The sequence below is a fragment of the Ctenopharyngodon idella genome, chromosome 15, assembly GCF_019924925.1.
Source record: "Ctenopharyngodon idella isolate HZGC_01 chromosome 15, HZGC01, whole genome shotgun sequence".
Classification (NCBI taxonomy): Eukaryota; Metazoa; Chordata; class Actinopteri; order Cypriniformes; family Xenocyprididae; genus Ctenopharyngodon; species Ctenopharyngodon idella.
Window position 1 is genome coordinate 25959731 of NC_067234.1, and position 17886 is coordinate 25977616.

Below are 17886 nucleotides of genomic sequence, written 5' to 3' on the forward strand. Positions count from 1 at the left end.
ACTTTAAACATTGAAATTTCAGTCTCAACCAGAATGATGGTTTGGATCAAAACTCAACATATCAATGTCACCATGCTGTCTGGGTATGTAAGCAACTACAAATCAACAAAATGTGTTTTCAGATTGTTTTGGTTTAATAAAATGAAGGCTAATAATGAAACTAATTTGCCTAGGAAAAGATATAAACACTGAATAAAAACATTTAGTCAGCATTCAAACATATTTATTCAAACTGCAGAACTGAAGCATGACAATTTATTCACAGTGGGATGAATACTCAGTCTCCGACAGATCACCTGAGGGAAATATTGAAATTGAGGGAAATTACCTTACTGTCAACTGATACTTTTGAATCACATAATAAAAACAATGAAAAATGGCACATAAAATCTTACTTGTTTGGTAGTAATCATACACTTTAATCACAGCTGGCTTGAGATTCTTCACTGGAAGAATCTGTTTTAATTGTAACTGGTGATTGACTGCAATATTTTTTGGAACCTGCAGGAGGATAAATAGTGGATAAAACATGTAAATGAATTACTGTATCTTATCATATGAATGTTGCTGTTCTCCCACCTCTTTCAAATATATGATGACATGATCATCTTTAGAATCGACCCGTTCCACAAGTGATGTACTTGAAGTGCTTTGAGGTTTAAGCTGTGAAAAAAGTGATTTTTTTAGAAATAAATATATGATTTTCACATGGCCAACAGGAGAGCTATTTTTTTGTAAGCTATCATGCTGTTCATCGAGAAGTGAGCAGGACAATATCGGCCATAGCTGCACCATCTTACAGTAGATTCACAGCGACAGTACAGTAAATCTAATTATGAATCACTTCACTTAGTCAAACGCACCATTGATGTATCAGCTGTAAATCCTGACAAGAGTTTAATATCCACAATGACCATGTTAGTTCTTGCCTGTGGACCATCATATCTGAAAAAAAATTAATATCAACCATCAGAGTCCATGCTGACTGAACTAAAGCCATAACCAAAATCATGTCTTATAGCATAAAGTTACTGTTCTTACTTCACAGTGAAATTTAACAATAGGTACTGTCCAAAGGTTTTCTTGCAATCTCCCTCAATCTTAGCATCAATGCTCAATGTTTTAGCTTCAGTAGGAGTGGGAATGTTGTAGAACTGAGCCATCTGAGGGAGTCAACACAAACAAAATTAATGACAAATTAATGAACCATTTCAAAGCAGAATAACCATAAAATGCAAAGAGAGAAAGTGAGTGTAAGTAAATGAAGCTGAACACACTACAGACCTGCACAGACACACAGGTCGAGCCCTTCACTTCAATGCTGTATTTGGCTGGAACGCTCTGCAGCTGCTTCTCCTGGTACAGTAACTTGTTGTCCTGATTGACATCAAAGTGGTGAGTGTCTCCTGCTGATTGGACAGTCACTGTGCTGGAGCCGTCAGAGCTGAACACTTTGGTGGCGTACAAAGACAGAGCCTGAAGAGCCACTACTGTGTCCTGGGAAATAAATGTGTTCAGTAATGTCACTTTTACTCCCTCACACCAGCATATTCAGCAATAGTGTGTTTTATTGGAGTAGTTTGAGTAACCTGTGTGGAGGAGAATCCTCCAAAGGCATTCTGCTGCTTCACAAGCCAGCTGACAATCCTGTTAGCATAGCCCAGATCAGCTGTAGTGACTGAATCTGCAGTGAGAACAGCTAGCAGCACATATGAGCTGATCTCCACTGCCAGAGAATCAGAGTCATCAGCAGATGCAGACTGAGACCAGTGGAGATGAGACCCTTAAGGACAAAAGACACATGAGTAACTCAATGAGCATGATAAAAAAACAATAGTACAGTCATAAATGATAACAGCAAGTCATCACAAACAAACCTCTTACCGTCTGAAATAGCAACATCCTCCAGTTTCTTGAAAAGCTGCTGTCGAGTGACCGTGTCTCTAGCCAGACTGAAAGTGTAAGTGAGCAGAGCAGTGGTGTAAGTGTTTTTGACATCCTCAATGACGGACCTCAAGCATGACAAACCTTTACTGACGACAGGATCCTGTGACAAAAAATAGAGAAAAAGATGCTGTGAGTGTCATTTTTCTATAAATTTATACTGTTTCCTGTAGATGAACTTACTGTGACTGGAGTTTCCAGTTCAAGCAATGATGCAGTAATGTAGGCAGTCATGGTCACATTATCATTCACTCCACCCTGCAATATTTGAGAAATAAAAGATAAATAAAGCAACACACTCAAACTATTAAAGGAAAGTTTATCTAGACAAACTTTGATGTTGGTTTGAGAAAATCTAAATATTTAAAAAAAAAAAAAAGCTTATACATTTACAGGTCTTAGATTCCAGGTTTTCTAGATAGTTACTAGGCCATTTCTAGGTGATTGCATGGTGTTCTAGATAGACAGAGAAAGGGATAGAAAGAAAGAAGTTGACAGACCTTCATTCTGTTGTTGAACAGTCTTCCCTGTTGGATAAAACAGCCATCTGAATCCCGTCTGCTTATTAACCAATTCTTTGCTCTGTGAATAATTTGTGGATCAATAAATATGTATTTCTGTGCTCTGCCAAAGGACCTCAGCACAAAGGCAGTCAACCTGGTGGTGTGGAAGATATAATTCAAAAATATGTCATCAAGTGTTTCAATGAATTCCATCCATCATCAATCTAAAAACAAATAATTTGACCTGTGAGACAAATTTTTAGATCTGTTTTTGTACCATGCTCTATCCTTATTACTGTAGATTACCTTGATATTATTTCTGTTTAACAAAAGTAATAGTGAAAATATATTTACCATGTATTCCCATCACCATAACCAAATGTGCTGTATGATCCATCAAAATGCTTGTAGTTCATTTGTCTCTGGTATCCTGTTTAGTGTGATAATGGTTAACACTTCGACAGTTTGTTTGGATTAACTCAGTGTGTCTGATAATTCAACTTTACTGAATGACATGCGGGTGTGTTGAAAAATGTATAATTTGGTATCAAATCATCTCTGTTTTTTCTTATTCTTAGTATTTTCTTGACATGATTTATGTCTCTCACCGCTCTTCAGGAAGTCTGTAGCTCTCTCTCGGATGGCTGAGGTGAGCTGCTTCGTGTTCTCCAGATACTGCAGAATGTAAATATTGGGAGAAAGAAGAGCCATGTTTTGTTCCCCACAGCCGTATGGCATCCGTAATAATCCATGAAGATTCCTCAGTGCCCGACCCAATATGTCTCCTATAAACCAGAAGTTAAAATACATTTTATGTCCAAACCCAATCTCCTCATTTCTGCTTGTATTTGTAAATGTTACCAGTGACTGAAACAGTGGATCTGGCTGATCCCTCTATCACATCTTTAGGAAGAGTCAGAGCCACTTCCTCTGAGAGACTGTCACCTGTGAACCAGACAGACAGAAACACATATCAGTAATCAGCAGAGTAACGCTATGATGTTTAATATTGTCTGTTGACAAACCATTTGGACACAGTAACCAGCTGTGAGTCTCAGTCTTTTCAGTTCCTTCCGCCTGCAGCATAAAACAATCACATCAACACATCATACTGATAAAAGTAGCATTAGGATCATGGGTAAATGATGTCTAGAAGATGTTTGACGTGCACTGACCTGTACGAGCAGACTTCGTGTGACCGTGTCAATGCGTCCTCTCTCTGGGACGCTCACAATCTCATTGTCACACACAGTCTGGGACGCCTCTGCCTCTGCACTGACTGTAATATTCAAGACTCCTACAACACAAGACATGTACATGAAGGTACAACAGACACAAACACTGAGAAACAATGATTCAGACTGGAAAAATCACCAAGAACAGAAGGAGTGAGGATCCATTTAAAGGTTTTTCTTCCATTAGCACATAGACAGGATGAATACTGATCATCAGAGGCTTTGAGAGTGTAGTCTGAGGAAGGAGCTGGAGTCACTTTAACCTGTCAATCAACCACACATGATTAGTGGCATATTTGATATGATTTGATAAGACTGAGTGTGAAATCTCACCATGATGCACTTGGACAGATAGTTGAAGACAGTGGCCTTCAGCTCAAAGATCTCCCCACGGATGATGGAGTAAGGCAGAGAGAGCTCCAGGAAGAAGGGCTGGAAAACTGTCAGCTGAGCAGGAGGAGCCAGACCCAGACCTTTGGAGGACAGACAGAAGGCCTCCGTCTCCCAAGAGGTGATGGTGTCAGGAACTGTGACAGGAACTTGAGCTGATCCAGAGTCCCTGTGGAGGAATTACAACAATAGGCATATCTGATTCTGACTCGGCCATTTTTCCTGTAATAAATAACATCATTCAGCACACAGATGATAAAAAAAAAAAAAAAAAACTGGATTCAGAATCTGCAAAGCAAGCAAGATAATTTCTGTACTGTGGGCTGTGAGGGGAGATGATGTATTAAAGATAAGTAATAAGATAAATATGCTGTTAAATGTACTAATTACGCTTCACATACCCCACTTCAGCAAGTTCCCAGATCCACGTTTCTGGAAAGACGGTCCGAATCGTCACTACTGGAGAACGTCCAGGTACACCAGCTAAACCCATTCTCACTGGACCATTATAACGAGCAACTGTCAGAGATTTGTAGTTTGTTTATTTAGTTTTTATTTTAATTTTTGAATTTTAGGTCTGCCAAAGTTAATGCATTAGTTTTATTTTACAAAAGTTATATAGTTAAGTTTTTACCAATAATAACACTGATTCAACTTTAACTAATAACCCCCCCCAAAAAAACTTTGTCTTTTTCCTACTACATCACTATAACTGTGGAATTGTACAAATTGTGCAAAGAGTTTCACAAATTGAACATTTTATTTTTTGAAATATATTTCATTACAAGCACCTACATATTTAAATAGCTTGGATTGTAATAACAGTACATGTACCTATATCATGGTATCGGCGATATGTCAAGCCTTTGTATGACAGACACCGAGGGACTCGCACAACCAAATTTGTTGCCATCTTCAATCCCACTCTCTGTCAAATGGCAATGATAAACCACAATAAAAGTCATGAAAATACAAATTACTTTTAATTGTCAGTATAATCAAGTGGGCTTTTTATGCATTACTTACCCATGTGCAGTATATACTTTACCAATCATTATCTACTGCACTGCCACACATAAAATCCACCTGTTACCTTTAAGGATTCATAGGCGTTGTCTGTTGGCACAGCTCGACGGGGTCTCACATGCAGACACTCCTGCTCATCTTCAACAGTATAAGGGTAATATGACCCCGATTGCACTGGCAGAAGGTTGAAGATCTGTGACGGGACCACATTCACACACTATCAGTATAATTTCTAAAAATTCAACACTAAATAATTAATGTAATTTTGTAAAACTTTAATTCTATTTTGGTGAGAAAGCATTAATGATTAATTAATGTTAAATCTCCTGAGATCGGGATGTCAGTTTAAACACTGATGGATCATAGCAGTAAAAACTAAAGTCTGTTATCACTAGATTCACTCTGTAGATTCCCACTATGCAGACACATTTAATCATATTAAATCTGAAAGCATCTACACCTTGTCAGTATCCAGACGTTCTCCTGGCTTCAGGATCAGGACGCTCTGATCTACAGCACTGAGGCCGCACAGTGAACCAGGCTGAGCTGAGAGCTGGAGAGTGTTTTTCTCACCAGGAACTGCTTTAGCAGGAGAAAACTGCAGAGACACCTGTGACATACAGTCAATAGGGTTTATTTTAGAAGTTAGTCAGTAATACAGTTTAAAGAGGCTTATTTCTAAAGCTGCAATACATACCTTATTTTTGAAACACTTTTCAATGTCGAAATTTTTGCTACTAGCAACAAAATTTTCACTGGGCAGAACACAGTACGCCAGAATCTGCACTACTGGAGCCAGATCTGCACTAATAGACAGTTTGAATGACATTGTGCCACTTTCTACTCCATTAGAAGATTTCACTTCAACCTTCTCATATCCATGATGAACAATCACTCCTCTGGACAAGACCTGAAACAAGACAGATGACACTCTGATAACTGACTAGTGCAGCCAATTAACACTGTTAAACAAAAACATCTCTGTAATAATGTACACTGCACATGTTCTCACCATATAGACAATGTCAGTTTTGAAGTCTTCAACAGTCTCTCCAACAAAATAATACTTGATGGTGGCTGTAAACTCAGAGTCACACTTCAATGGTTGCTCAGTATTCTCTATAATCAGTTCACTTAGTGTTGGACTGAATGGAGCAGCAGGCTGGAAGAGCCAAACTGGTTTTATATCTGCAGAGATGTAAGGCCTGTTGTGGCCATAATAACGGACCTCTGGATAGACACTGGCCTGACAAGTGAACAAAGAATCAGAAAAAAACTCATGCAATTCAACTCTTCTTACTTAAAAAAGTAAACTAATTGAATACAAACTCTCTTACAATCAGATTAATATCACTTTTAGAAAGACTGGATGTATTAAAAGAGAAGCTGGCCAGTCCATCGCTGTCTGTAGTGAGATTTAGAAGCAGTTTTGGGGACCAAGTGTGACCCTCCATAAGATAAACCTCTTTGTTTTGAAATGGTGCGCCTTTGAAATCTGAGAGTTTGATCTGTTGAGAATAAGATTTTTGAAAGAATAAATTAAGGAATAATTCTGTACATATAATTGGTTAAACTGAAACAAACTGATTTTAGACTTACTTTTCCTTCTATTACTGATCCATGTTCATATGTTTTGGGCAGGTCAGTAAATGTGACTTTACCAAATTCATAAGTGAGAGATACAGATTCAGATTTTGTCATGGTGATCTCTGTAAATAGTAAAAACACCAAAATAAATATTTATTCAAATAAAAGTAAAACATCAAAAATGAGAAATTCAAGAAATGTATGTAACAGGGATCTGACCAAATCCAGCAGCTCACCTGTTCCTTCTTCTGTAACCATTGCCTCAACACGAAGAGAATTCTCCAGCCTGCCGTTTAGTGTGGCGTTGAAAAAGACTGATGCATCTAAGGTATGGATGGCACAGCCTGTCTTTTTTATCTAATTATAATGAATGAACACAAACATGGCATATTAACTAAAGAGTGGTTTAACTGGATAAATGGAGGAAAGATAATGTACCATTAATTTACTTGTACTGTGTTTCAACTCACACACCTCAATGGTTTCCTCTAAACACACTGGATTGGTGCGATGGGCTTGGTAGGACAAAGTATTACGGCACACTTTGACCCACGATTTACCAGGTACAGGCTGTCCGTAAGTGTATCTGTGAAAAAGGTACAAGCGAATGATCTACAGCCCAGGGTTGAGTTCAGCAACTAATATATTAGGATGGGGGTTACAGTAGTAACTGACCCCAGAGAAAAAAAAAAAGAACAACGCAATTAACAATTAAATCAAAGTAACTTAATTGTGCCAAGAATGGAAGAACACACTGCTCTCTTAATGCAGGAAATAAAATAAACCACTTACTTTCCGCAAACCTCAATTATCAGTTCCTCTTCTTCAACACTTACTTTATTTTGGCTTTTTACAGTAACTTCAAACTTAGGCAAAACTAGAAGTCAGAAATTAGAGGTATTAGTAGTCTAATTAGATATTAATATACAAACATATTATTGAAATTCTTCCCATGCACTGCAAATCATTTGTTTTTATGACTTACCATATTTTTTCACCTCAAAATTATGTGAGATCATCCTGTCACTAATAAAAGCCTTCAGTTTGTACATGCCTTGACGGGCCTCTGGGTTTAATTCATAAGAACGCTGCAAAATCCACCTTGTTGAAGAAACATTTGTCCATTGACCAATCCGGTTACCTCGACTGTCCTGTTTAAAACAAAAAGACACAGTGCAGATATTTAGTTAGAGTCAGCTACACATATCCTGACTATCAGTGAAGAAATGTTTAATTAGCCTACTGAAAACACAATAATTGCAAATATAACAGAATTTCTATAGTGTTAATAAGATTTAAAAGGTGTGTTTGTTGTGACTGTACAGAAGATTTGGTGTTCTTACCTCAAGAATCACTGTACTATACTGTAAAAGAGAAAATAGTAATTAAAGATGTTTATTTATTAAACGTGTATTCAACAATGCAAGAGAAAACGAGGGCAATAAAGATGCAAGATAAACACATCAGACCTGCTGATCAAGGGGTGCAAAGTTTGTATCCATGGTAACAACTCTGAAGTTCACTGTAAAATAGAAATGTGTGTTAAAAAATTCACTTTTGACGTCTTCAGCTCTAATGTAAGGGACAACACTTACAGTCAGTATTTCACTCCTGCAAATGAGTGCACTGTGTGTGAATGTAACTGTATTAAGGATCAAATACAGGGCTGACAACTGTATTTTGCTGCTGTTTAAACGTCAAATTCAACTGCCTGTTTTGTCCGTCATTTTACAAAAATTTCTTTCAGTTTGCATCAGCTGACCAGTTAGAATAAAGTAGGCCTATAACAGAAAACTATTATCAGATGTAACGATCTATAGCAGGAGTGTCAAACTCCTGGAGGGCCACAGAGTTTAGGGGCCTTTTACATGACACTAAAAACTGAAAATTTTTCATGCGTTTTGGCTGTTCATTTACATGACAGCAGCATTTTGGGGACCTGAAAACGCAAGCTTTTGAAAACAGGATTCTAAGTTTTTGAAAACAATACCGTTATCATCTACATTCAAACAACAAAAACACAATTTGTGAAAACAGTGACATCAAGGGCATGTGTATTACATGTTCAGTCTATAGGCGCATAGTGTTTCTTTACAAAGTGGCATCGCCAACTACTGGCCTGGAAGCATAACACCCCTTACGAAAAAGAAATATACTTCAAGTTCATTTTATGAAGTATACTTAAGTAACGTATACTAATATAGATGTACTAGTAGTAAACTTGTAAGTGTACTATTTCAATACCGTTTGGTATTAAATTGCCCCACTTTTAGTATATAAAAGTATATGTTTAAGTGTACTATAAGTGTAACAGTAGGAAACTTTAAGTGCACAACTAGTTCATAATTATGTTTCTCATTTGTACTGCAAATGAACTCATGGGTATACTCTCAGTGTACTATTTTATTACTAGTAGTAATTGTTTTAGTATATGAAAGTACACTTTGAAGTATACTCTAAGTAAACTACTAGTTTAGTAGTTTTATACTGCAAATATACTTTTATAGTTTATTTTAAGTCAACATAACATCACACTAATAGTTTACTATATATATATATATATGTTCCTATGTTCCTATTTAGGTATTAATTTTTTATACTTGAAATATACAGTGCCCTCCATAAGTATTGGGACGGTTTAACTTAAAGTAAATGTAAATGTGTAAAAGCTAATATTTAATTGTAAATCCGCTGCAAGCAATCACAGGAGCGAGTCTGTGACCCATAGACATCACCAGACACTTGGTTTCACACTTTGAAATTCTTTTCCAGGCCTTTAATGCAGCCAATTTCAACAGTTGCTTGTTTGGGGGAGTTTCTGCCTTCAGTCTCCGCTTCAGCTGGTGATATTGCTTGTTCAATAGGATTTAAATCTGGAGATTGACTTGGAATGTCCAGTTTGGAATGTCCTGAAAAAGACAAATACCACTGGCAAGCTTCAGCAACCGACAACAACCAGGTCAGCTGAGAAAATCAACAGCAGTTGATGATAGACAAATGACAAAGGGCTGTGAAAAAAACTCTGTAACTGTTTTATGGACAGATGAGACAAAGATTAACCTTTATCAAAGTGGGAAAGCAAAAGTGTGGAGAAAAAAAGAAGCTGCAAATGATCCAAGGCATACAACCTCATCTGGAAAGCATGGTGCCTCTGCCTCTGGAACAGGCTCACTCATCTTTATTGATGACTTATTCAATGATGGCAGCAGAAGAATGAATTCAGAAGTGTACAAAATAATCTTGCCTACCAGTGTTCAAGAAAATGCCACCAGACTCACTGGGAAGTGCTTCATATGGCAACAGGACAATGACCCAAAACACTAGAACTGCCAAGTCAATCAAGATTATCATGGTAAAGAAATGTTGGGTGTTAGATTGGCCAAGTCAGTCTCCAGATTTAAATTCTATTGAACAAGCATTTCACCAGCTGAAGCGGAGACTAAAGGCAGAAACTCCCCCAAACAAGCAACTGTTGAAAATGTCTGCATTAAAGCCTGGAAAAGCATTTCAAAGTGTGAAACCAAGAGTCTGGTGATGTCTATGGGTCACAGACTCGCTCCTGTGATTGCCTGCAAGAGATTTACAATTAAATATTAGCTTTTACACATTTACACTTACTTTAAGTTAAACCGTCCCTAATACTTATGCTCACATTAGACAGAGGGATGAAACTCTAAAAGTGCTGTTCTTCTTAGTTGGTAAAACATTTTGTGTTGAAACAGTCAATAATATAATGTGACATTCTGTACTTCTGCCTCATATTAATCGTTTTATCATATTTATAGATGTCTTGACACCACAGCTAACAGAGCAATCTTGTCTTCGTGTCATAATACTTACGGAGGGCACTGTCCTTTAACTCTTTCCATTTTCAAAACATTTTATTCTAGCTTCATGCATCCTTATTTATCAACACTTGACTGTGGGTATGTTTCATTTAACAAAGCAACATTTTAAACAAAAAGCTGAGAAAATCGCATTTTTGTCAAAGACTACGCCCGGATGGGATTCAGAATGATGATCAAAACAGATGAAGTAGATCGAGTCCATCAACACCCCCAAAGCTTCACAGTCCTAACTTAGCTCGTCCTGGGTCGACATTTCATTCTGTAACTGTTTAACTGTTTAATTCATGCTGTTTAATGTTTGATTATCGCGTTATTTTACATTTGGGTGAGCATATATATCACTTGTTTCAGCTTCTTCTTCTCATGTGTTTTGATCCGGAGATTCTGTATTCTTTCAGAAGGTGCGTAATAGCGCCCCCTACCGTATAACAGTGAAAACACTGATAGCCAGAAACTTCAGTCAGTGGCGAGGAAAGAGTATAGATTTGAAGTAAATTCCTATGTACACTACCAGTGGACTAGCCTACTCAAAAATTCAGATACTCAGAATTAAGAACATATCTGTTTTCTTTATAAATCAATATTTTCAAACAATGTAACCCTAGTAAAAAAAAAAAAAAAAAAAAAACTATAGCAAATCTATTTAAAATAAGCCTACATTTATTTCATACTAAGTATACTTCAAATCCATTAACATATTTATTGACATATCACGTAAGACTTACTGATATAAAATTATAATTAAACTTTATTTGGAGTAGGCTATTTCTTTATTGCACAATGCACATTTCTTAATATTATGCCTAAAAAGTGTTTTAATATCACTATTAATAAGGATTGTATGATTTTGTATAATATCAGTCTTTAAATATTTAAAGTGTACCTAAAGTATACTTGCAATAGTTCCACTTTAACACAATCAAATATACTTAAGTATATCTTTAGTTGAACCTTAGCACTGCTGTGCAGCCAAAAATTATATACCACTTATCACTGTAAAGCTGCTTTGACACAATCTGCACTGTAAAAAGCGCTATATAAATAAAGGTGATTTGACTTGACACTACTTTCGCACAATTAAAGTGCATTAAGTACAAAATTAGATGTTCCAATTTAGCTGACTTTAAGTATACCAGTTTAGTATAGGCTAAAAATACAGTTGCAGGGTATTTTTATTAAGCACATAAATATGTAAATGTATTTGTAGTATACTTAGCACAAAATAAATGTATTTCAAATACATTTTAGTGTGTTTTTTTTTTTCTTCACTAGGGAAGTTTATAAAACTATATAAAGCATTTAATAGGCTACTCAATCAAAAGAGTAAACACAACTGCAAGTCAAGTATACTTAGAATACTTACTTATACTTTTAAGTATATCATGATCAAAGGATTGAGTATAAGTAGGCCAAATATAATTAGACTTTTCTGTCAGTTTAATTCAAGTATGCTAAAGTGCAATTTTAAGTATATTTCTGAGAAGCACATTCAGTATATTTGTGCGAAGTATATAAAAAGTAGACTGAAAGTATAGGCTACTTTCTTATTTTTAGTTTAAAAGAAGTAGGCTATACTAATAGCACACTTAAACTTCTTTTTTGTAAGGGTCAGCGTTTTTAGTCGTTTTTACTGATCCATGTGAACAGGGACGATTTTGAAAACGTTGACATCTGTATGAGGAAAACACAAAGGAACAACTCTGCTTCAACACATGTACCTGTAGTTTTAATTACAGCATCAGGTACATTTAATTAAGGTTGAAGCTAAACTCTGCAGAGCTGTGGCTCTCCAGGAACTGAGTTTGACCCCTGATCTGTAGTATTTCTAGATTTCATATAATATAAAGTCATACAGATACTGATATCAAGAGATTTACTTCATCAGTTATTTGTAATTACAGTATTTAGGCTGAATATATGTGAGGGGATTGCTCAAACACACACCAGATGACCATTCTCTTTGTTTTTTTGTTTTTTTAAATAAAGCATAAAGAAACAAAACAGTGAACGAAACTGCTGCTAATACAATGCTATATCAGATATGTACAATAACAAAAGAATAACATTACAATGTCCAGAAATCAATTTCAATAGTATATTGAGAACTCATTTTTAATGTGACAGTTTCACAATACGATTTTTTTTTTTTTTTTTTGGTTCCGAGATTCTTCAGTTTAGTGAATAAATATATCGATCCTCAACAAATATTTAAGTTCCCTAATGGTTTAGTGCTAGAACTTCTGTTGACAGTATCAAAGGTTGCATGTTCCAATCCGCCCTCGCATAGTTTTTTTTTTCCTCACTAAAATTAAAAATGTCCATCAATGGTTGTATATCAAGAGCAGGGACACGTTTGTGTGCATTTGTTTTGTGATTTTACCGGAAAAATACCTCCGCAACGTCGTTAAGTGATCGATTGACACGCCCGTCTGTGCTGTGAAGACTGTGTGCTCGAGCAAAGAGAAAACGTAAACCCCGTCTACTTTTTAATTTGACTGGCCATCTCAATCATTTTGACATTGACGAGCGTTCTTAGATGGCAGACCAGACTAAAAATGTAACTTTTAAAACTTTTTGTCATCCTAAAACATGCAGAGAGCTGTAATGAAGTGCAGCTGAGCAGTGCAAGAATTTCAAATATTGGCGGGGACGATTTGGCCATTTCTAATTATTGGGGGGTCTATGGTGGTTACAGCCCTGCTTCATACTCTTTTACCATCTGCTTTTATAATTTTTGAACTATGGTGCTGTATCAGATATTAACATGCTTTACTTAATGTATATGCGTCACATCAGCTACAATCAGGGTTTAGATGTCAGCATTATTTACTGAGGTTTAGCCTTTGATTTAGCCTTTGAAACATTCACAGCTCACCTGTCTGTCCTGGAATATAGATGGGTTTATCAGTCTGGATAAAGGTCAGAGGATGGAAAGGCTTGAACATGACTTTTCTCTCTTCAGTCATCTTGAAAGTCTCTCCCTGAAGTTCAACCTTCATTTTCTGTACTGATTGTGCTTCGACCAGAGGAGCCTGATGAGAAATAATATCCTGTATTCACAACCTAGAAAAACTAGATGCATTATGATGAAAATGTAATTATATATTCATAATAATGTGCTAATGGCAGACCTTGAAGTTAAAGCAGCGATGAAACTCTTCTTCAGCTTTCTCCTGCAGCAGTAAAGTGCTCTGGTTACCATGAACCAGATGAATGTTCATGACAAGGCTTTCATTAGGCTTGAGAAGACTTGCACACAGTTTGGCCTCAGATCCTGACTTGATCACTGCAGGAAACGTCACCATGAAAGATCTGTCCAGAGATAATGATCATACAATATTGCCTGAGTGGTTAGATACAACAGGAAACATTTAAAAAAATAAAAAATAAGTGGGAGTGAAAATCAATGCAGTTAATTTGCTATTTATCAATTATATGAGAGTGGAAATTCAAGAGAAAACTGTGTAATGATGTCTGGTGACTTAATTTATTATTTTTCATGTTTATTCAGAACAAGATTGCCCTTGAAAATACACTGTCATTAATTATGAATGATCTTATACATGCCTTAAGTTGTCATTCAAACAGCAAACGTCTACTGTGCAAAACAGATCAGTTAAATAAGTCTTGATTATTTCTCCTGTATTTATCTTACACAATGACTAATGGTATACTAATAATTTATTACACTTAGATGCATTATTATTAGTGTCTTTTGGTACCGGAACTTTAAATAAAAATTACTGGAATAATTTTGCTATTCAAACAGACACAATAGTGAATAATAATAGCCTTTCTCAGCAGAAATTGTTAAAAACTTACGGCCTTGATGTTTGTCCATTGACACAGATCAGGAGGAAAGAGAGCAGAAGGAGCCCTTTCCAACAGCAGCTAATATTTAGAGCCATGATGACGAGCGATCATCCAGGTCATGAGATGAACTCGACCGTCTCTTTTAAAGAGAAAACATTTGTATTGATCATCTGATTAATGATTCAACCATGTAAGCAATGCAATTCAAAAACATGTGCTAATATGTAGTTTTTTGGTTTGTCCAAAAATTCATTTGTGATGAGTTTGATAAATACAAGTGGGCTCAGTTCAAGAAAAGACAAACAAAAGCTTTACTCTTGCACACATTAGAATAAACATTCAGTTCATTATGAATGTTCCTAATCACATAATTCAGGGTTAAACTTAAAGGTTGCATGTTGGAATATTCAAGCATGTAAATCTAAATATTCTAAATCATTTTATTTGCAGTAAAATGAGAAGTTATGTTCAATTCTTAGTAGTCAATAACATGCAGGAAATCAGCTGAGATCTTTAAAGTACATATAAGTGTACATGTGATCTTCTGAAAACAAACTCCTTATCCTCATCTACAGAGAAATGGACAGTTACTGACCTTTAACTCTGTATAGACAAATAGTGGGCCAAGACAACTGATAATGAACATCCAGTGGCACATACACTCAAACTGAGTGGGAGAGATACTGTAAGCTGCTGTTTGCATTTGTAAGTTCTCTGTCTACTGCCTACACATTACGACTAAACATGGCTACTGAAAGTCACCTAAAATCTGTTGTGTTAAATTAAATATGCTGCTACCTGAGATTATATGCTATAATCAGTTAATGTTCTAAACAGATGTTCAGTGTCATAATTTCATATGTATTTATATTCAAGGCAGAAAATTAAATATTTCTGAAGTAAATGTTAATTATTATAGCACCATTTTTTATGTCATTATCTTTAATTTCCTGAATATTAACTTTTTCTCTGAAAAAATAGTATGACTTCCATACTCATTGCACTCATCTTTCTGTATTGGTTTAGTGATTATTTTAAACCTTGTTCTGTTTATCTCCACTGTGAATTGTATTTTGGATCTCTCTTCTGGTTTTGACCCTGTTTTTGATGTATTTTGGCATTAAAGAATACTGTACATCAGGGATTTAATCTTTTCAGACACATGGACCTCCCATCCACACTCTCAAGCAGCCCTGGGACTCTAAATATAAAAAAAGCTAGATTTTCAAATTAACTTGGTAATGTCTTCTGATCAGCCTGCAGTTTTTTTGCAGTTTAAACAGCCCAGTGCTGTCACAGAGACAAGTGTTATATTTCAGGACACCTAATTCAGTGGTATCTGTTTGTATGTCAGATAATAGGGATATTTTTATGAGTGCCAATCCATAAATGGACCTTTAAGAGCATTGACTAATATTATTTAATTATATAATGCTTACCAGTTCTTTCAAGTAGTTAGACATACCAAAAATGTTTTTTTTAAAATAACATTTCTGCTTTATACACTTTTTAATCGGAGAATAGCATCAAGTCAGTTAAACTCCTGGGATACTGATCTAGTCAGTTCAGTAGCAGAGGGGGTTGTTAATCAGTTTCAGCTGCTTTGGTGTTAATGAAATTAACAACAGGTGCACTACATGGGCAACAATGAGACAACCCCCAAAACAGGAATGGTTTTACAGGTGGAGGCCACTGCCATTTTTTTCCCTACTCATCTTTTCTGACTGTTTTTCACTAGTTTTGCATTTGGCTAGGGTCAGTGTCACAACTGGTAGCATGAGGCAATACCTGAACCCTGCGGAGGTTGTACAGGCAGTCCAACTCCTACAGGATGGTACATCAATACGTGCCATTGCCAGAAGGTTTGCTGTGTCTCCCAGCACAGTCTCAAGAGCATGGAGGAGATTACAGGAGACAGGCGGTTTCTCTAGGAGAGCTGGACAGGGCCGTAGAAGGTCCTTAACCCATCAGCAGGACCGGTATCTATCCAAGGAGGAACAGGATGAGCACTGCCAGAGCCCTACAAAATGACCTTCTGCAGGCCACTGGTGTGAATGTCTCTGACCAAACAATCAAAAACAGACTTCATGAGGGTGGCCTGAGGGCCCAACGTTCTCTAGTGGGCCCTGTGCTCACTACCCGGCACCGTGGAGCTTGACTGGCATTTGCCATTGAACACCAGAATTGGCAGGTATGCCAATGGTGCCCTGTGCTTTTCACAGATGAGAGCAGGTTTACCCTGAGCACATGTGACAGATGTGAAAGGGTCTGGAGAAGCCGCGGAGAATGTTATGCTGCCTCTAACATCGTTCAGCATGACCAGTTTGGTGGTGGGTCAGTGACAATCTGGGGAGACATATCCATGGAGGGACGCACCGATCTCTACAGGCTAGACAATGGCATCCTGACTGCCATTAGGTATCGGGATGAAATCCTTGGACCCATTGTCAGACCCTACGCTGATGCAGTGGGTCCTGGGTTCCTCCTGGTGCACGACAATGCCCGGCCTCATGTGGCGAGAGTATGCAGGCAGTTCCTGGAGGATGAAGAAATTGATACCATTGAATGGCCCCCACACTCGCCTGACCTAAATCCAATAGAACACCTCTGGGACATTATGTTTCGGTCCATCCGACGCCGCCAGGTTGCACCTCAGACTGTCCAGGAGCACAGTGATGCCCTGGTCCAGATCTGGGAGGAAATACCCCAGGACACCATCCGTCGTCTCATTAGGAGCATGCCCCGATGTTGTCAGGCATTCATACAAGCACGTGGGGGCCATACAAACTACTGAGTACCATTTTGAGTTGCTGCAATTAAATTTCAGCAAAATGGACTAGCCTGCTGCATCATTTTTTCACTTTGATTTTGAGGGTGTCCTTGAATTCAGTCCTCTGTAGGTTGATAATTTTCATTTCCATCAAACGATGTGGCGTCCTTTCCTTCCTAACACATTACCCAGTCCAGGTCAGTATAGATTTCCAGCATAATATTTTTCCCCATTGAGATCTGATGTGTTTTCAAAGTGTTCCTTTAATTTTTTTGAGCAGTGTACATCCTTTTAAATAGATTTCTGCAGTACCTTCACTGACTTCCAGAGGTTCCTAGTTGAAAACCCTGGCAGTACATGGATCTTAACCGCATTCTTGTAAATGCATCATCTGTTAGCAGCATTAGAATGTGTTGAAAATGAATTCTCGTGTCAGTAGCTGTGTCTCAAATTAGGTACTATACACTATGCAATTATAATATGCAATATGTACTCAACCAGTGTATGAGGTTAAAAGGCTATTTTGTCATTCCAGTGTTGGAGTCTGACAGCTTTTCCCCTTTGGCTACGCAAGGAAAGCTGTGACAGTTGAGTGCATGAAGTGTCCAACATTTCACACTGTTATTTTCATTTATTCATTTATTGATTTGGTTATTAAAGTGCATCATCCATTTAAAGTGCACTATTTCTTTTTGAAATTTTCAGTGTGAGCAAACTACTCATTCTATTTAAACTATAAAATGGCTTAGAATAGTGCATAAGTATGTGAA

General features: G+C 37.0%; 1 protein-coding gene across 1 annotated transcript; it reads right to left on the bottom strand.

The window, feature by feature from the left end:
- Positions 1-209: 209 nt before the first annotated feature.
- On the bottom strand, positions 210-14485 carry LOC127495322 (alpha-2-macroglobulin-like). Its single transcript, XM_051862076.1, has 34 exons — positions 14356-14485; positions 13665-13845; positions 13409-13565; positions 8155-8207; positions 8029-8049; positions 7671-7836; positions 7478-7562; positions 7160-7271; positions 6922-7042; positions 6698-6807; positions 6436-6606; positions 6111-6344; positions 5796-6008; positions 5559-5708; positions 5166-5291; positions 4907-5000; positions 4474-4591; positions 4016-4241; positions 3822-3945; positions 3623-3744; positions 3473-3524; positions 3309-3392; positions 3056-3232; positions 2802-2877; positions 2445-2601; positions 2128-2202; positions 1885-2047; positions 1590-1783; positions 1285-1497; positions 1042-1163; positions 864-945; positions 580-663; positions 396-501; positions 210-296 (listed from the first exon to the last, which is right to left on the bottom strand). Exons 1-34 carry the CDS (start codon positions 14439-14441, stop codon positions 256-258), a joined length of 4296 nt encoding a protein of 1431 aa, XP_051718036.1. The 5' UTR covers positions 14442-14485; the 3' UTR covers positions 210-255.
- Positions 14486-17886: the final 3401 nt, after the last annotated feature.

Excerpts from the sequence above, each read along its gene's own strand:
- LOC127495322 (XM_051862076.1), bottom strand. The coding sequence starts at position 14,441 with ATGGCTCTAAATATTAGCTGCTGTTGGAAAGGGCTCCTTCTGCTCTCT. Across the intron at positions 6,607-6,697 it reads GATCAGTAATAGAAGGAAAA|ATCAAACTCTCAGATTTCAA; the intron begins GTAAGTCTAAAA and ends TATTCTCAACAG. Across the intron at positions 5,001-5,165 it reads ACGCCTATGAATCCTTAAAG|AGAGTGGGATTGAAGATGGC; the intron begins GTAACAGGTGGA and ends GCCATTTGACAG.